At 37.1% G+C, this 19,095-nt stretch overlaps 1 protein-coding gene across 1 annotated transcript in view; it reads right to left on the bottom strand.

Annotated features, from left to right (window-relative positions):
- LOC131065734 (CBS domain-containing protein CBSX1, chloroplastic) overlaps positions 1 to 19,095 on the bottom strand; it is a 136,603-nt gene that overhangs the window by 46,488 nt on the left and 71,020 nt on the right. Inside the window, exon 5 of the mRNA XM_058000348.2 lies at positions 13,651 to 13,703. Within this exon, the coding sequence (XP_057856331.1) occupies positions 13,651 to 13,703 (53 nt within the window). The remainder of the gene's footprint in view (positions 1 to 13,650; positions 13,704 to 19,095) is intronic.

Here is a 19,095-nt window from a genome sequence, read left to right as displayed (position 1 = left end):
ATGTCCACGGACACCAAATTTGATTTAAGTATGAAAATGGTGACAAAATCACCCATGTGGGTTAAATTATTTCAATTACCATCAAAATCGTCAGATAATTCAATTTATTTTTTTAATAATATTGGAAAAATGTTACTTGGAAAGCTTGCTAGCATAGCTGATGTTGCTATGAAAAAATCCCTGGCAAGCTTTGCACAAGTTTATGTTGAAATAGATCTCTCTAAAGATGTTCCAACAGCAACTAAAATTTTGATATAATCAGGAATCTGCCATCAGGTACATCATAATGAATGTTTGCCCATAACCTGCCATCTACTTTATGAAATAGGGCATTGAAAAATGGTTTTTGATAAACCTAAGATTATGTAGTATTTGGTTGAAACAAACCAAAACGAAATAATATCCCTAAGTGGAAAGATGATCATGGTTTGTACTGGCATGTTGATATTGGAGAGATTCAAAAGTGTGCATTGGCAGCCAAGACTGCATCAGATATCAATACACTATGGCATCAGCAGTATGGACACCTCAACTTAACCTACCTCTCCCAGTTAGCTCACAAGAATTTGGTAGATGGCTTACTTGAGATACAACTGCAAATATAGGAGGTTTGTGGAGCTTGACAAGCAAGGAAGCAGCACAGAACTCTGTTTTCATATTGGACATGCTTGAAGAGCCTTGAGAGTCCTACAACTAGTTCATGCAAAGGTTTGTGGACCAGTTAATAAATCATTGGTCACTAGTGCCAGGTATTTTCTCTTGTTTGTTGATGATTTTAGTAAGAAAATGTGAGTTTTTTCTTTCAGCCTTGTAGATTTCTTGGTGATATGCTTCAGAAGACAGCTCAGAGAAAGATCAGCTGGTGGATTTTAGGAGGGAGAGTTACAAGAAAAGGGAGATTTACATTATTGATGTCAACAAGAAGAATAACAAAAACAGGGAGATTCTTTGTATGAGTACTAGACATCCCTTTGCCATCAATATCAAAGGGGGAGAGTTATAGTAAGGGGGAGAATTATAGAAAGGGGGAGAATTATGTTCTTGTTGTGTGTCATAGATGAATAATTCTTCACAAGGTTGCCATCAATGAAAAGGGGGGAGATTGATGGAAATGTTGTCATTAATGTCAAAAAGTATTTTGTTCAAGAAGAGAGATCGTTGGAAATATGGTCATTGATGTTAGAGTGAGATTGTTGGAAATATTGTCATTAATGACAAAGGTTGTTAATGTCAAAGTTTGGAAGATTGTTTGTTTGGCTTTAATTAGAGGCTGACTCATGGAATTTAATTATTTTGAAAGAGGTATAATTGGAGGCCAATTCATGGAATTTTACTATTTTAAAAGAGATGTAATTGGAGGCCGATTCATGGAATTTATTATTTCGAAAGAGGCATAATTGTTGGCCGACTCATGAAAGGTTATTATTATGATTTAATTTTATAGGGCCAACCTATGCATTCTATGTAATTAATTTTAGCTCCCAAAGGGGTATAAAAAAGGTGAACCATATTTGTAAGTATGGTCTGTGTGAGAAAATGTTTTTATTGTTTGAGCTACTCCAACTTGACATGTTCTGCTACCATAATATCTTTCAATGTTTGATTCATCCACAGAATTTGTGTACAACATGACATTGCTTCTATGTACTCCTCTGCTGTAATTGAAGAGACAGGCGCCTATTTCTTGCTTCACAAAGACGCTAGTGTTTCCAATGGTCCATTCTTCTAATCATTACCAACTTTCATTTGTTTGTCCTACATAACATCTTTCTCCCTTGATCTCACTGAGCATGTATATGTTATTTGTTGTTCTATTTGTCTCAGCAACTAATTTGTTGTACTTGCCTTCTTGATCTCACAACCTTGAGTATGAAAGGTAAGGATATGTCCTTGATCACACATTTGACTAACACTGAGAAGATTATACCCCAAACCTTCAACATACAACACATTTTTTTCTTCTTTCCATTTCCATTATCCAAGCTAAGAGTACCTTTTCCATTATCCTTGTTGTAGCATTATCTTCAAATTTCATAGTGCCACTGTCTATAGTCTTCAAAGTGAGAAACTTGTTCTTGTCCCTTGTCATGTGGCTTGAGCAACCATTGTCAGTGTACCATTAGTTTCTTTCATCTTGGGCATGAAAAGCAAGTTGCACTAGCATAGGCTTCTCTTTCTTTTGTTTTCCTTGCTCTAGCTTCCTTTTCCAAACTTTTGTACGTTCTTTCTTTTGTTTAGCAAAGCTATCCACTTTTTTGTTCTATCTAGGAGGTTCCATGAAACCACTTCTTCAAAAACATGCTATATGACCAAATTTGTTTCACTTATAACATATCACATTGTAATCCAACAAAGGAGCAAATGAATTGTAGTTTCTATCAAAGAAACCAAAGGAACTCTTGTTTTTGTTCCACACAAAAGTATTTCTTGCATTAGACCTACATTTTATTTCCTTATGACCAAAATGATTACAGGAAAAACAATAAAAAGAATATTGGAACCTAGTCATGTAAGCTGTCTTTGAGGAAATGTTCTTCTAAAACTCTTGTTTTCTTCTGAGGAACATCGTCTTCTTTATTCCTATTGCAGCCTTCGGATTATGATCTTCTTCAATCTTCTGATTTTATTCGTAACCAAGACCAGTATTAATGAATGGTGATCTTTGGCAATTGATAATGTCATCTAGAATTTCAGTACTCTTCACAAACTTCAAGCTTTTGTTTAACTGAGTAGTTCTTTTCTCCAATTCCTTCCTCAAGGAAACTATTTCAAATTCTAGCTTTTTGCAGTTTTCTTCCTTTGTCTTCCGTTGAGTTCTCACCACCTCTTCAATCCTCTTTCCCTCTTCTAGTTGAATCTTCAGGCTGATGATGACCTTTAGCAATTGATAATGTCATCTAGAATTTCAGTGCTCTTCACAAACATCAAGCTTTTGTTTAGCTGAGTAGGTTCTTTTCTCCAGTTCTTTCCTCAAGGAAACAATTTCAGATCTAGCTTTTCGCAGTTTTCTTTCTTTGTCTTCCATTGAAATCTCACCACCTCTTCTATCCTCTTTCCCTCTTCTAGTTGAATCTTTAGGCTAATGATGATCTTTTCTAAGTCCTCAAGGCTTTGTAACATTTTTGCTTTTGAATCACAGTTCTCTTCTTCATATTTCTGCAGCTACAATTTTTGTTTCAAATTCTTTTTCCTAAGCTTCTTGATCTCACTTAAGGAGCTGATGAGTTCTTCTTCAAGATCTACTCCTTCAATTTCAACATTTTCTTCCTGTTCTGAAACCAACTTTTCTTTTCCTTTGTCTTCACTTTCCAAGACATCACTCCTTGTTTCTAATGCCATGAAGAGAGTTTCTTCTCTACAACTTTCAGAGATACTTTCATCTCTCTCATCAAATGAGCTACTAACCCCTTTGGATTAGAGGTTTTTCTTGTGCTTATAGAAGTTATTTTCATGTTTACCCTGTTTTTAGCTCATTTTGTATTGATGATTTTTTCTCCCTTCCTTTATGTTATGATCTTCTTCATCATCACTATTTTCATTTTGTGTATTTGGACACTTAACAACAAAATGTCCTACTTTTCCAAAGTTAAAGCTTTTAAAGGGTAGCTTTCCATTGTATTTACCAGATCCTTTCTAAAGCTTTCTTAAAAAATGGAAATCTGATTCATGGCTGCAGCTATAGCTTGATTCAGGCTCTTTATTCTTCATCTTCTTTGAAGCTTTGAAGGCAGCTTCTTACTTTGATGGCTTCTCTTTTGCAGTCCTCATTTCATATGTCATGAGGATCCCATTCAATTCATCCATTGTTAATATATCCAAGTCTTCCATTTCTTCAATGGCAGAAACCTTTGCATCAAATCTCAAGGGGAGAATCCTTACAACCTTTTGCACAACCATTGAAAATTCATTCTTTTCACCAAGCCTCTAATGGTGTCCACAATTTCAACCACACAAAGGAGATAGGCTGCAATACTTTTTGTCTTTCATTTTCAAGCTCTCAAATTGTCTTCTATGGATTTGGATATCATCCTTCTTAACTTTGACATTACCTTCATAGATATTTTTAAGTTTGTCCCAGATTTCTTTTGCTGACTCGGAGTGCATTTACCTTGACAAACTCTGATTTGAATAGACCACACAACATAGCATTTATGGCTTTTGCATTGTTTTCATTAGCGTTCTTTCCAGATTGATCTATTGGAGATGAAAGAGCTGTATAACCATACACTATTGATTGCCAAATATCATAGCCAAGAGCCATTAGATAAGTTTGCATCCTTATGCTCCAAAATGCATATAGTTTGTTCGGTCAAACAATGGAGCTATGTTTGAGGAGAAACCTTCTTGACAAGACATGTGTGCTCCCAAGATCTATCTTCTAGCAGTTAGACTATTTTTTAAGGAACCTACTCTGATACCAATCAATGAGCACACACTTATATTGAGAGGGGGATAGGAGCAGTGAATCAGCATAAGACAAACTTTTACTTCTTTAAACTTTAAAAACCACAATAATAGCAAACACACAAGATTAAGCAACCTGCTCTAATACCAATTGATGAGCACACACTTATAATAAGAAGAGGGGTGGTGTGAGGGTGAATTGGTATAAGACAAACTTCTACTTATTTAAACTTTAACAAACACACAAGATTTACGTGGAAACCCTTTTGGAGAAAAAATCACAAAGGACTGCTCGGATCTACTGTCCAAATTTAGCCACCAAGATTCCTTGATGACTCTCTAAAGATCTATTGTACCATTGCAAACCATGCATAAATAAACCATTTGGATAGTTGTTGGAAAAACTAATGAATGCCATTGATTCTAGCCTTTCTCAGCCACACTCAAGCAAATGGCAATTGACTAGTTTATGGTACAACACCAACTGAAAAGTGTTTTTGGGAAAGATTGCAAAATGTCTTTAAAATGGAATTTAGGTTTCTTCAAGATGATGATGACATTGTCTATAACACCTGACAAAGGAAGCATGAAAATGTTTGAACATAAAATCTTGAAAAATAACCTACTATCAAATTGAAGAATCAATGTTTCATTTCATACACTCATTGAGGAGAAAGATGAAGGTGGTACCACCTTCATCTTACAAAGAAGCATACAATATAGTGATAGGTATTGATAAAAAATGAAACATCTTCATGCTCTAGATAGAAGAAAAGATGATAATGATTGATGTAAGCCACAACAATCAACAAAGACCAATTCAATCTTTTAAAGTGGACATAATCTAGATTCTAAACGATAAAGCAACTCAAAGGTGAAATTAACAATGAGTTCAAGGGCCTGTGGTGTACAAACTGCTACATATACAACCATACCAAATTAAATTGCCCAAAGATGTTTAGTGAGATTCACCAGGTAATGGACCATTCTAACAAGGATTACTAAAACATTCAAAGAGTAAAACCGTGCAAGTTCTCTTCACTCAAGGAGAAGAGTCAAACCCACTCATCACACTTCGAAAGACAAAAAACAAAGTGTGATGACTAACCATTGTAGTCAACATAACAACTGTTGTAGTGTCATAAAATTGTGACACTATCAATTTACGACTGCATTAGGGTCCTCACGCATGCGAACTGGAATCCTCTAGCCTGATCGGAGACCGGAGAGTGCTCGGCTTGCGAAAACAGCTTCTTCCTTGGCCTCCACATCACTCTGCCGCACTCTGCCCTGGAGAAAGGGGTGGGATAGGGGCGTGGCGCCCCTGTCCCTGCCCTATTTTGGGGCAGAACCTTCCTAGAGCATGCATTGTGGGTTGTGCAGTGAGCAGGAAATCTCCCCGATGTCGACCTGTGACCAAATTCAAATCCTTCAAACATGTATTTAAGGGGCATTCGTCCACTCATTTGCATAATTGGGATAAGTTCAATAGGTGGAATTTCGATAAGGTCATAAGAGATCAAGAGCATTCAAGCATTCTTTTCCAACATTGAGCATTCTCAAGTCTCCCTTCAAGGCTAGGTGTTGCATTCAAGTCAAGGATTCAACCATTAAAGAGGAGATTGATTTCAACATACAATTCCATACAAGCAATTCTATCAACATTGCTACTACAACCTCCCTTGAGGTGATTTACAATTCAATCTTTCATTTACATCTACTTGCAAGTACTTTCTTTCATTACTTGGTTAATTCCAAAACTAGGGTTTGACCTAAAGGCAAAACCCCAATCCCAACACATTTCTCTCTTTTATGTGTGTAGGTTGCAAGTGCGCAGCAGTACTTTCAGATTCGGGCTTCATTTGCAGAGGCAGAAAAACCCTTTTCGTTTCGTGGATTTTTCGAAGGACCATGTACATTCCCTCCACGGTCCAGACAACTTTTCGTCAAATTTGCAGGGCGACTTTGTCTCGACATTTTACTGCCAAATCCAGGTGCACAGCTTCATCCCATATTCAGATCTCAAGTTATAATCGATTCTGTCACTTTTGCACTAAATAATTCAATCAATTTCCTTTCCAAATCAAACAAAGGAAGAAGGGATCATCCTAACATTCATAATTCATTGAGAATTCAATCTATCATCTTTGTGTGGAGATTGAATCTAGTGAATTATCCCTTATCTTCCTAATGTAATGGTGAAAAGTGTTTGAAGGATAATCAATAGTGAAACTCTCATCTCTCTTTGAGGGAAAGGGTTAGTTTTCCTCTTGATCTATCACTCATCATTTTCCCACCATTACACTTTGGTGAACCCGACATCTTGCATGCTTTCCTTTGAACAAAATTGCATATTTTTCATTTGCAAGTTTAAATTTTCTGCAAACTTAGTGGTTAAATCATTAAAAACCCTAGTTTTTTAAATTACAACTGAACTTGTGATTTGTAAAAATTGCTTGTGGTTGTCTTAGAACGGAAAATTGTTTTGATTGTCAAATTCAATTTCCTCATTGTCTTGTTCAATTTGCAATTAAAATTAACAAAATTAAGCGGTTACTTGTTCAAACCCTAATTTTCAAAAACCATATTGAACTTGTGCAAAAATTGGATTTCCCTTTAATTTTCAGATTTCTGATTGTTCTCAGATTTGTTTTCAATTCTACAATTCAAATTTTCAATTTCCCCCTTTTTTTCCAAAATTCAAAATTCAAAATTAAGTGGTTAGGTCATCAAACCCTAATTTTTAAAATTAATTGGATTTTGTGTGAATTTCAAATCAATTTCATTTACATTCAGATTCTTAAACATTTTCCAAGGTGTTCCTATCCATTAGGTTTGACCCTTTTCAAAAGTGCACTTCAATTCCTCTTTTTCTTCAAAACCCTAATAGGGTCCTATTTTCACATTTGTGTCTTCATTTCGCCCATCTAGAGATCGTAAAATTCGCCATTTTTGGGGGATTAACTTTAAAATCATCGTAATATCCATTCCTAAAAATTTCGAAAAAAGTTGGTCAGACCATGTGCGTTCCCGCCACGGTCCTCGGCTTTTTTTCCCGAAATTTCGGAAGACTATTATGACTGTGTTTAATAGCCTAAATCCATAAGATTGGCTGATTTTATCGATTTTTGAACCCTCTAGAATCAGAAATACCTTCAAAATTCAACATTTCAACTTTCAAGAAACTTTTTAAAATTAAGAGGTTAATTATTGTCTTCCCTGATTTTAAATTAAGTGATCTTCCCTTGGCGTTATTTTTAAAATTCCAATTTCCTTTCATTTTTGGAAATTGTGTCATTCCCTTCCTCCAACAAAGTTCAAATTGTGTAATCATTATTTTCTTAAATTTTGCATTACTCAATTTTTCCAAGCTTTATTCCACAATTCAAAATTCAAATTTTCCCTCTAGTGCAAGAGTCTTACAACTATTAGTCCTACCTATCCTATCCCCGTTAGACGAAACATTAGAACTAAGGCTTCCCAAGGTTTAATTACCGAGGAGATGGAGCCTAATTTGGGTGACTTCTTTAATGAGGATCATGCTAATTCTTCCTATCCTAATCATGTGCCCATTGATGGATCCCATGATGAAGAAGAAGCTTTAACTAGGGTTTCTTTATATCAACTGTCTACATTGGACAATCAATTTGATAGCTTTCAACAATGGATGTCCCAAGAATACCCTAATAGTGAAGCTCTTCCACTAATTGAAGGTCTTAAACGCATGCTTCAAAGTGATAAGAATGGAATTGATATATTACGTGGCATTGCATATATTGTTGATTCTAATGTCATACCTATCAAGAGACCCTAGGTTACTCACAACCTTCAACACAAGTCAATTCCTCTATTCCTTTGACTAATCCTATGACTAGTATTCCTACTTTCACATCCAACATCGTGGCTACTTCAACTCAAAATGTCATTCCTACAACCATAGGTCATGGGGGCAATCCATCTTCTTCATTTAATCCTCCATCGTTACCTATGTCTTCCATGAGTATTCCTACTATTCCTCAACCAGTCAGTGTGACACAAGGGGGCAATTCCTTCAACAACTTTATTCCTCCTTTAAGTGTCCCTTTTCCTACCCAATCATCACCAATGCCTACTTATCATAGTCTCCCAACACCTTATTCTCAGTCCATTCCTTCTTTCAACAACATCACACCACCTTCTCACTCACCTATGTCTAACATGAATTCTTCCACCGAAATGACAATCAACAATCTTGCCCAAACTGTGTCTTCCTTACAACAACAAATTGCTTCTCTGAGTCAATCCAAGTTTAGTGTGCCCACCTTTGATGTTGTGAGCCCACTTTCTCTTGATATTGTTAAAGTCGTGCCACCTAAACATGTTAAGATCCCTCAATTGGAACTCTATAATGGAAAAGGTGATCCTCTTACACATGTCAAAACATTTCAAACCTTGTGTACTGATTTTGCTTATGATCAACGATTGCTTGCAAAATTGTTTACAAGAACACTAAGAGATAAGGCTTTACAATGGTATTGCTCTCTGCCTTCTTATTCTATCACTTCCTTTCAACAACTAGCAAATGCTTTCATACAACAATTTGAAAACAACATTGGTCCTAAAATCACTTTGACTAATTTAATGCATTGTAAACAAGGAGTTAAAGAGAAAGTGACTGATTTCATTGGTAGATATAAGCATGTGTGTGCTCAAATTTCTTTTCATGTGCCTAATAATGATATTCAAAGAATTTTCGTTTCTAATTTACAAAAAAATATCAGGGAAAGCTTCTTTTGTCTGAGTTTACTTCCTTTCCGCAGTTGTGCGTGACACTCCACAATTATCAACTGGTTGTGAACCAAATGGAGCAATCCACTCCTATGGCTTTGAGTGATAAAGGGGAAGGTGCTCAACAACTGTTTGCGAAGTTCAAACCAACAAAAAGCTTCATCAAGTTCAATGATCCAATCAATAACAACCATGTGAATGCTACAACAGGTGTGCCTCCTATTCTAGTTTTTTCCAAAGAGAAAGATAGTTTACTCTTTTGAATGAATCTTTGCATAGTATTATGTCTCAGTTATTACACAGAAATGTTGTCAAACTTCCTCCTATAAAACAAGTTGATCCTTCCAAACTTGCATCTCCTCATTTTAATAACAATTCCTTTTGCCAATTTTATCGTCAACCTGGTCATGATACTGAGAAATGTTTTGCATTGAAAAATAAGGTTCAAGACTTGATTGATAATAATACTATATCTATGGCAGGTGTGAATGATAAAGGGAATAAATCAGTTGCTCCTCCTAATCAAAATCTTAAGATTTTCACTGATCCCTTGCCATCTCATACCTCTAACGTTATTGAGATTGTGCCTAATTCTCTCTCTTCTTAAACATTCCTCTATATGGCTCCAAATTTGGTTAATATGGTAGAACCACAAGATACGCCTAAGGATCCTTGTATTACATTTGACCCTAGTGAGACCATTAGAGCACCCGATGGCCCTTTATACATAGTTGCAAAGGTTAAGGATATCCCTTGCCGTGGTGCCCTGATTGATCCCTCTTGCATGGTTAATGTCATAACTGAAGAGTATCTTTTCACTTTACGATTGCATAAACCACTATATGATGCTTCTAATGTAGTTGTGAAGTTATTTGATGGCTTCTCTTGTCCTACCATTGGTTCTATCACTCTTCCTGTTGAGGTTCTTGCTAAATCCATGGATGTTGACTTTGTTATCATACCTTCTTCTGAGCAATTCCATGTGAAGTTGGGCTATCCTTGGCTATCTTCCATGAAGGCTATTGCTTCTCCAATCCACAAGTGTCTTAAATTTCCTCACAATGGAGAAATCATAACCATGAACCATAGCTTATTTTGTCCATCTGAAAGAAGCCCCGATGTTCCTATTGATCTCTTTTGCCCCAAACGATTTCAATCTCTTCCATCAACGAGCGATGCTCTTTTTCAATCTTATCAAAAATGGAAGAATGATATGATCTTATCCTTAAATCAACCTAGATCGCCAACACATGACATTCCTATTATTCTTCAAGATGAGGTTCTTCCCCTCTCGGATAGAACTAATCTCCCTCCTAAGGAAAATTGTCCACCTTCTCTTAAGGAGAACACCAATATTCTTCCTAAGGTTAGACCTATCCCTCCTCCCCATGATGGACTTGGTCTCCTTCCTACACCTATTATTCCTCCTTTCTATGGCGCAGTTCCACCTCCTTCCTCTTATTGAGAGAAGAGGCCTGCCTCTCCTATTGTTCAACCAAAAAGACCTCAACCTAAACTTTCCACTATAAAGGAGAAAACCATTACTTCTTCAAAGGTTTCTCCTCCTTCTCAGCCTTCCACTATGGCTCAACGAAATCATTGTGCGAGAGAACGTCGACGAAGACGCCGTGTTCGAGCTCGTGAAGCTATCCCTCAAAATACTCAATCTCCTCAGACTCCAATAGTCGACATGATTCCCTTTTCTCCTAAGCAAGATGTTCAACCAACATCTCCAAATCATAAGTTGCATAAAACATGTGATGGTTTTACTCCTATTCGTGTTCTTGCTCCTCTTCCTTTAAACTTTGATGAAGAAATGGGTGAAAATGTTATTCATAATGGTAACACAACTCCTAATGCTTCTGACAGTGAGTATGAGTATGTTGATGTGGACATACATTTATCGGATGAGTTTTCACAAACTTTAATCCTAGCTCCTAGAATCGAACAAAGTGACTTACAACATGAGCATAGTCCTTGTTTGGATCTTGTGATAGCTCCATCTATTGTGCTCGATCTCGCTCCTCTGGCATGTTGCTCGCCTTCCCGAAATAGTGATCAGTAAGATCAAGAGGCGGATGTCGTGATAGATTGGCAGTATTAGCACTGCAGATCTTTCTCTCCTTTCTTTCTCTTTTGTGACCATTCTTCTATATGTATCCCTATTCTTCTATTGTTCCCTTAATGTCTACTTGGGGACGATGCAAAGCATTGAGATCTTTTCTTGGTCTCTTTCATGTTGACTCAAAAGACATCCTCTCTTCCCTTTCTTCTAAGGTAGTGTACTTCTTTGGGGAATGAAGATTATTATATGCATATACATACATGCTACACATGAGTTATCATACCGCATACTGACCCCGAGGAAAGCGACACTACCTCGTGTGTTGTGTTCATTGTCCTTGGGTTTATACCTCGATTGGGGGCTAAATCCTTGCAATAACGTGCTCCCTCTCTGCTCTTTCTCTTGGGTGTATCCTACCTTAGAGCAATCACTCCCGATAAGGCGCGTGCGATCGCTTTAACGTGGGGGCATACACTCCGCTCATACTTTCCTTCTTGTGATACTTAGAATTACTTAGTGAACTTTGCTTTGCTTTGTAATCTTTTGTATCCTTGCTTTCATGACTCATAGTGAAGGGAACTTTGCTACTTGCAATCATGGTTGTACTTTCTCGATCTTCCCTTTTACTTTGTCAATCAAAGTTGTAAGATCCTAAGTCCACTAGGGGCTTGGCGCATCTTGCCTCCTTGACGTGGTGACAGTCTTTCAATCTTGTTTCCTTGTACTTTACCGACAGTATTGGCGTACGCTTATACTCCCGCTAAAGTGGGGGCTAAATGCAATGTCATAAAGTTGCGACCCTAGCAATTTACGACTACATTAGGGTCCTCACGCATGCGAACTCGAATCCTCTAGCCTGATCGGAGACCGGAGAGTGCTCGGCTTGCGAAAACAGCTTCTTCCTTGGCCTTCGCATCACTCTATCCGCACTCTGCCCTGGAGAAAGGGGTAGGACAGGGGCATGGAGCCCCTGTCCCCCCTTGGATAGGGGCGTGGCGCCCTTGTCCTCTCAAGACAGGGGCGTGGCGCCCCTGTCCCTGCCCTATTTTGGGGCAGGACCTTCCTAGAGCATGCATTGTGGGTTGTGCAATGAGTGGGAAATCTCCCCGATGTTAGCCCGTGACCAAATTCAAATCCTTCAAACATGTAGGCGTGGCGCCCCTGTCCCTACCCTATTTTGGGGCGGGACCTTCCTAGAGCATGCATTGTGGGTTGTGCAATGAGCGGGAAATCTCCCCAATGTCAGCCCGTGACCAAATTCAAATCCTTCAAACATGTATTTAAGGGGCATTCGTCCACTCATTTGCATAATTGGGATAAGTTCAATAGGTGGAATTTCGATAAGGTCATAAGCGATCAAGAGCATTCAAGAATTCAAGTATTCTTTTCGAACATTGAGCATTCTCAAGTCTCCCTTCAAGGCTAGGTGTTGCATTCAAGTCAAGGATTCAACACTCGGTTCTACTCTTCTTACACTATGACCAATTTAAGCTATCCATTCCTACTCAATTAGCTATTCCTCGCATGCAATAGTGATTCTACCTCCTTCCTCAATGCATGCCTTCTTTTGGACACTCCACTCTACCCACATGCTCTTTCCTATTGTGCACATTGCATTGCCTATGTGCCTCTTTGTTCTACCTTTGCCACAAACTTCTTCATTTCGGCTCCTCACTACAGCAAGTTTACCTTTCCCCGGCATGCCCCTTCATCAAGAGACAATCCCTTGTTTAGTGTATGCCTACACTAAATATCATGGCACTAGTATGCAAGGTATCCAAAGATATTTGAGCCATATTCATCAAATAAAAAAGTTGAATCCCACTTGAGGGATAAAGCGCACAATTAATCAAAAATGCATATTGAAGAAAAGAAAACTAAGACAAACCTTAAAACTCAATAAACACAGATGACAAAAGCTGGCAACAAAAAGCTTTTATACATTTAGAATTTTTTCTCTTCAGATCTGCATTCAATTCTCTAGCCACGTAGAGCATGCACTCCAACCAAAGCATTCATAAAAGTGAAAAGACTTTCTAGCTTAATCCTGCTAACATTCTTGTACACTCCACAAATGTCCCTAGGTAATCGATTGCTTGCCCCAACCTCAGCTTTTATCTCCTATATGTGGCAATCTAATACCATCTCAAAACTAGCACAAGCAAAGCTTATATATTATGGTCTTTATATCAGGATTCAACTGCTTAGCTTTTTATTCAAAATCACTGAACCACTACTCATGAAATATGGATCAGTGAGTTTGACTCAAAAAATATATAGTTGAATCCTATTCTAAATATCATAATTTGATACACTGAAGAAAATACCTCCTACTAATCAAAGTTCATATATTTATCAATAGTAATACACCAAACTTCATTTATAAAATGATAAAGAGAAGGATGTTCACTCACTTTCCATGTGCTGTCCACTTGTGGGAAAAGACCTGTCTCAGTTCGCCCAGCACCTATTACACATGCAATAAACACCTAAGAATAGCCATCAAAGAACTACATTTGTTTCTATTTGTTATCAAGTGGAACTGAGCAGTAGCATCAATTCCATAGGAATCTCAACTTAAAAGAGAAAGATTTGATAGACCTCTAACAGGGCAAACCAGATATCATTTATCAAGTACTGGATTTTCAATTCTTCTAGTAAAATATATAATATCAAAAACATGGGTACTTCGCCTCATCAAGGTGCCATTTTTCATAAATAATTCCTTGAACATACAGTAATATACTCAATAACAATGCTCAATCAAATGATTCATGTAACTCAGGTAATAAAATAGTTTTTATACAAGTTCACTAAAGGTTACAACTTACAACAAATAATGAAGCACTAAACCTATTGTAAAAACTGACTAATTTGAGCACCCCTTATAGCAACTTGAGCAACAAGGATCTTTCAAGGCAAAAATGAAAACATATTTTCTCAAGAAAAAGACTTAGTAGCTTGTCACTGATTCATCAATGCTTCAAGAGTTTTGTTACCACATTCAAGAATATTACAATAAAATACCTAATTAGATGCTTCAACACAACAGAAAAAAGACTGACTAAAAGTCTATTAAAAAAAACTTTGAGGAAAACTTGTCACTCCAACACAAAATGGAATAATGTGTGAGGTCTCTTTTCAAATAATAAATGGACGCTTCCTTAGAACTAAACTAACCCTAGACACTAAGCTATAGACTAAATATACCATAATTAACACTATAACCAAAACTTTCTGGGATTTTTGCAATAGTAAAATAAACAAAATAACTTCTAACCTATCTTTTTGTCTCGAGTATAAACACAAGATGGGTAACAGCTCATCTCACAAGCAAGATTTTGTGAATTTTATGTATGAAAGTAACTAATTCTATACACAACATCTTCCTGTTACCTGAAAGCACAACCCAACAATTTAGTGCACACAATATAAGATTTTAAAGGACACATAATTCCAAAAATTAAATAGCTAGGTTTTATACAAAGCTTCAACCTAGGTAGCTGAACAACATCAACACAAAGCTTGACATTATTATCGACTTTCATTCAACTGATGAAAAAAACGAAGTAATTGCAGACACAAACAACTGAAACAAATAAAAAACATAAAAACATTTTTTTAAATAGATTGAACAATAATTTGAGAAACATAACTGTAGCATCAATTATCATTAAGAAATTTTGTGCTCATTGAACTTATTTATAAGCTTGTTATAAAACCCACTTTTTGGGATTTAGAATAATAATTAATTTATCCCTAAAATCATTCTCTTAAAAGCAAAACACCTAAAGTTAATTATGAAGCAGGAAAGAAAGATCTTCACAGAAGTAACAATATTTTTAGAAACGATGAAATAAAAGCCGACTAAAGTGACCTGAAAAAGGCTCTCATGTTCTGAAAACCCTATCCAAAAGTAGGACCCCTGATAAAAGCAACTGATCCATAAACTAAGGTGGATATTCCACATGCTCAGTCATTAGCCAATGGATTCAATGAGAAGCTCTCACAAACTACCTCAACATGAACCAATGCCACCTATAATGGATGTCACTCACAATGACGTGCAAATCAAGGAAAACATCGAGAGCATTTCAGACATGAGGAAATGAAAAAATTGAAATCACACTGACAATCGCAAGCACAAGGTCAATGCAAAAGAAACCCTCAAATGGGAATAAAACCTCTAGTAAGAGTAAGTACTTACTCCTCATGCCACTAATCCACAGTCATACATGTGTATTCAATGCCTCATGGGGTTTTACAAAGCTCTACTTCACTTTGTGAGCATACATACCATCTTGAAGATGACATAGACTTGTAGCATTTAGCAATGATATAGGACTAAAACTTCCATTAAAAGAGAGATGGAACTTTTACCAGCAACTCCATGAAAGGATTTACTGATTCACACTTGCAGTGGTCCATCATCTGGTTGCATAAAACCCACTGGTTCGGTATGCAAACTATTGAGTGGATTATTACTTACTACCTAATCAAGCAAAACTGGCTACTCATTTGGATGCTTTAAGGAAGTCGCTTCACCACACTTACAACAATATTCTCTATTCCCTCCTCCAACTTTATCAGCTAACCAGCCTCTAACACTCCCAACCAACAAATCCCAAAAATAATGGCTTCCTCTACCATAAAACATGGAAGCTTAGCTTCCCAAGATTTTGCATTCTACAAGAAAATCAAGGAGTTCTACCTAAACTGTCACTGCCCAGCAAAACAGGAAAACACTTATAGCCCTGGAGTAGGGGAAACAACATAACCCATCAAGAACAAACACTTGTCAAAGAAGGAAAAAAAATGCACTGAAAAGAGGAATCAATGTGGCCATAAAAGGAATCAGGGGCAAAGGAACAGTGGGACCCAAAGAAAGGAATAGTCACACACCAAAGAAAGGAAACACCACCAAAATAAGGAAAATGATCACCACCCAAGAAAGGATAAATGGTCACCACCCACAAACATGTCCCTTCAATTTCCGATGTCACTTAATTCTCTGCTTCCAGTAACACTCATATAGCATTTTCTCTTATGTGCAATTGTCAGCTAAGTCATTGCTGAACACTACCAGAACCTGCTCAATTATGTGCCCTCACTATTCAGCCTACCTACTACATTATTGCAAGCAATAATATCACCCCAACTAAAGTGAAGTAATTCAAGCTGTAGAGTGTTTTGACAAACTGAACTAAAGTAGAGATGACACTGAAATCAGTCAACTAGCATTTTAAGTGAGACATATCACTCGCCATTTTGTTGCAAGTGAACATGCAACTTGGATAAAACACTTATGCCTTTGCTACAAAAGAACTTGTAGCACCACAAAGCACCTGAAACCTTGTTTCAGGTGAACTCGGAGCATTCATACAATTGTCCTTACAACTTGTAGCAGGTAACTTTCACCTTGAACCCACTAGTGCGCCATTGACTAATCCATTTTTTCAATCAGCAACTATTAAAAATAAGAGTGGTCAAAAAATAGCAATGCACAACTCTTCCCATTGATTCTGAAGAGTCTCTATTCTGAAACATGGCTGATCTTCTAAAGAATCTTGAAACCCTGACCACCAATCCATTGACAAATTCAATTACCATGGAAACCCTAGCTTAAAAAATCACAAAACCCTCATAAATTTGAATTGTCCTTGGAAATCGTAGGGTTTAACCAACATATCTGTAATAAATTACTTCAAATGCTGGGTGGCTGGGAAAACAATGGAATATAGATTTTTATAAAAGCTAAACCCTAGCACAAAAACATCACCAAATCCTTTCAAAAAGTATCAAAATAAACACTTCAAACTTTGGGGTTTGCATGTAATGATCAGTAATTGAAAAAACTACCTTACACCCTTGAAAGCACCTTGAAAAGGGCTACAAAATGATGTCAAATGCTGAAAATCTGTTATGGCCCCTCCCACAATTCAAAAATTCAATGAACACTACTGGAAAAGCATGTAACATCTTATAAACTTGATGAAGGCCTTCAAAAGCAATTCAAACTTGAGCACTCAGATTAAGCCTTTGAATGCTCCAACTCCACAATTAGCAAACCAAACTAGAACATTAAACAATGAATCAACCCTAGATATATAAAGAGTCTCTACCCATAAAATCATGTCATATTCTTCATAGGAGAGCTTTTCTAATGTATTCACCACTTAGCTTAGAAAAATTGATCAAAGAGTACCCCTTGGTCCTATATGTCACTTCTCTGATACAAACAAATTCATCGTTTCTTGCATTTAGACATGATCTAACAACTAGACAAAACCATGGAAACAACACCTTAGTTAGGATAGAACAAGTAACTAATATATCATGCACAGTATCATGACAATTGACTTTTAATTTGCATCAAATTGATAGACGATCATTATAAAACATTCAAGAAAGCCTTCAATATTATAGGTTTTGTAAGGCTGCAACAATTGGCTGTGTCTAGGGACCATGGGACATATGTGAGCCATAGAAGAACCTCAAAATCTTTGTTCTGAAGTATATTAGTGTCTAGCCATGCACAAAAGAGTCAATCATATTTCTAGCACCTAAACAAACAACTAGCCTAATCTAGACAACGACAACAATTGAAAACAAACGTATCACACAAAGGAAAACACTTCAAAACATGACAACCACAAAATGAAAACACCTACCACCAAGTGGGAGTGATAAAACAAAATTGGCTAGACAAACCATTAATCAACGAAGAAAAGTAGCATTCATTCCTTTTACGCTAAGAGTCATGTTACAACCTAATCACACATCACCCCATTCCAAACGGCGACTCCCTACCCTTTAGGCCCTCTCGATCTTTTGGCTTTTGTTTGTTGGGTCTTTTTGCGGCAGTCTCATCGGTCTCCTTGCTTTGCAAGAGTTCAAGGGTCAATTTGATCAAGTTTGTAGCTCGTTTAAGCAAATTTGGCCAAGACTGGATCCTATTTTGTCATTTTTAGGGTTTCATCCTTCAGACCTGGATTTGAGGCCTTTCCTTTAGGGTTTTGGAAAAACTGAATGTTGCATTGAAATCAAGACCCTTTAAGAAACCTGTTGAGCATCAAATCTGAATTAAGTAAAATATCTTGATTTGTGGAAGTAAATCATAGAAGCCATCTATCTTTGGAAGAAATCATCATTTTCATTGATACCATAATAACCCATAAGTTATCAAGCAAGTGTAATGGCATCCTATAGAAATATCCGAATTCAGATGGTATCGATGAGACCCAGCGATGTCTCATCGATATAGAAGGGCTATCGAAGAAAGGGAACACCAATGAACTCTAGAAAGGACTCACCGAAAACAATGATTCCATCGACAGAGGATATCGAAGAAAGCAGAGATGGTTTTCATCGATGGGAAAAGGTTTTCGAGGAAACAATACCATCAGTGCAACATGAAGGAGACTTACCGAAAGAAACGTTCTTATCGAAAGAATGATATCGATTAGAGAACAGAAAGCTACATCGATAAAAGATATCGATAAGGATATGAGTTTCGAGGAAGCTAAAAGGCATGTTACCGATACACGTGATTTTGCCGATGCAACTTTATCGATGAAGATTACTAATGAGCTCATCGATGAAAGATGATAGCGGAAACAAGTCATCAAAGTAAAGAAGGCTTCAATGAGAGGATAGACCCATTCATCGACGGGGTGTAGTGATGTCGATGGAAAAGGTGTTTTGATGGAAAGATAAAGGAAGTCACCGAAGCCCAAGGTTTCTTCGACATGAAACCCGATGGACATCAGATATATATCGATGAGGAGACGGCCATAATAACCGAATGCAGCATTTCGATGAAGGGAGAAAATACCTAATCGAAGTAATATTTGAAACAA

This window comes from Cryptomeria japonica, chromosome 7, assembly GCF_030272615.1.
Source record: "Cryptomeria japonica chromosome 7, Sugi_1.0, whole genome shotgun sequence".
Lineage (NCBI taxonomy): Eukaryota > Viridiplantae > Streptophyta > Pinopsida > Cupressales > Cupressaceae > Cryptomeria > Cryptomeria japonica.
Note: the sequence above shows the minus strand (reverse complement) of the source record. Positions and strands in the feature narration are given on the sequence as shown.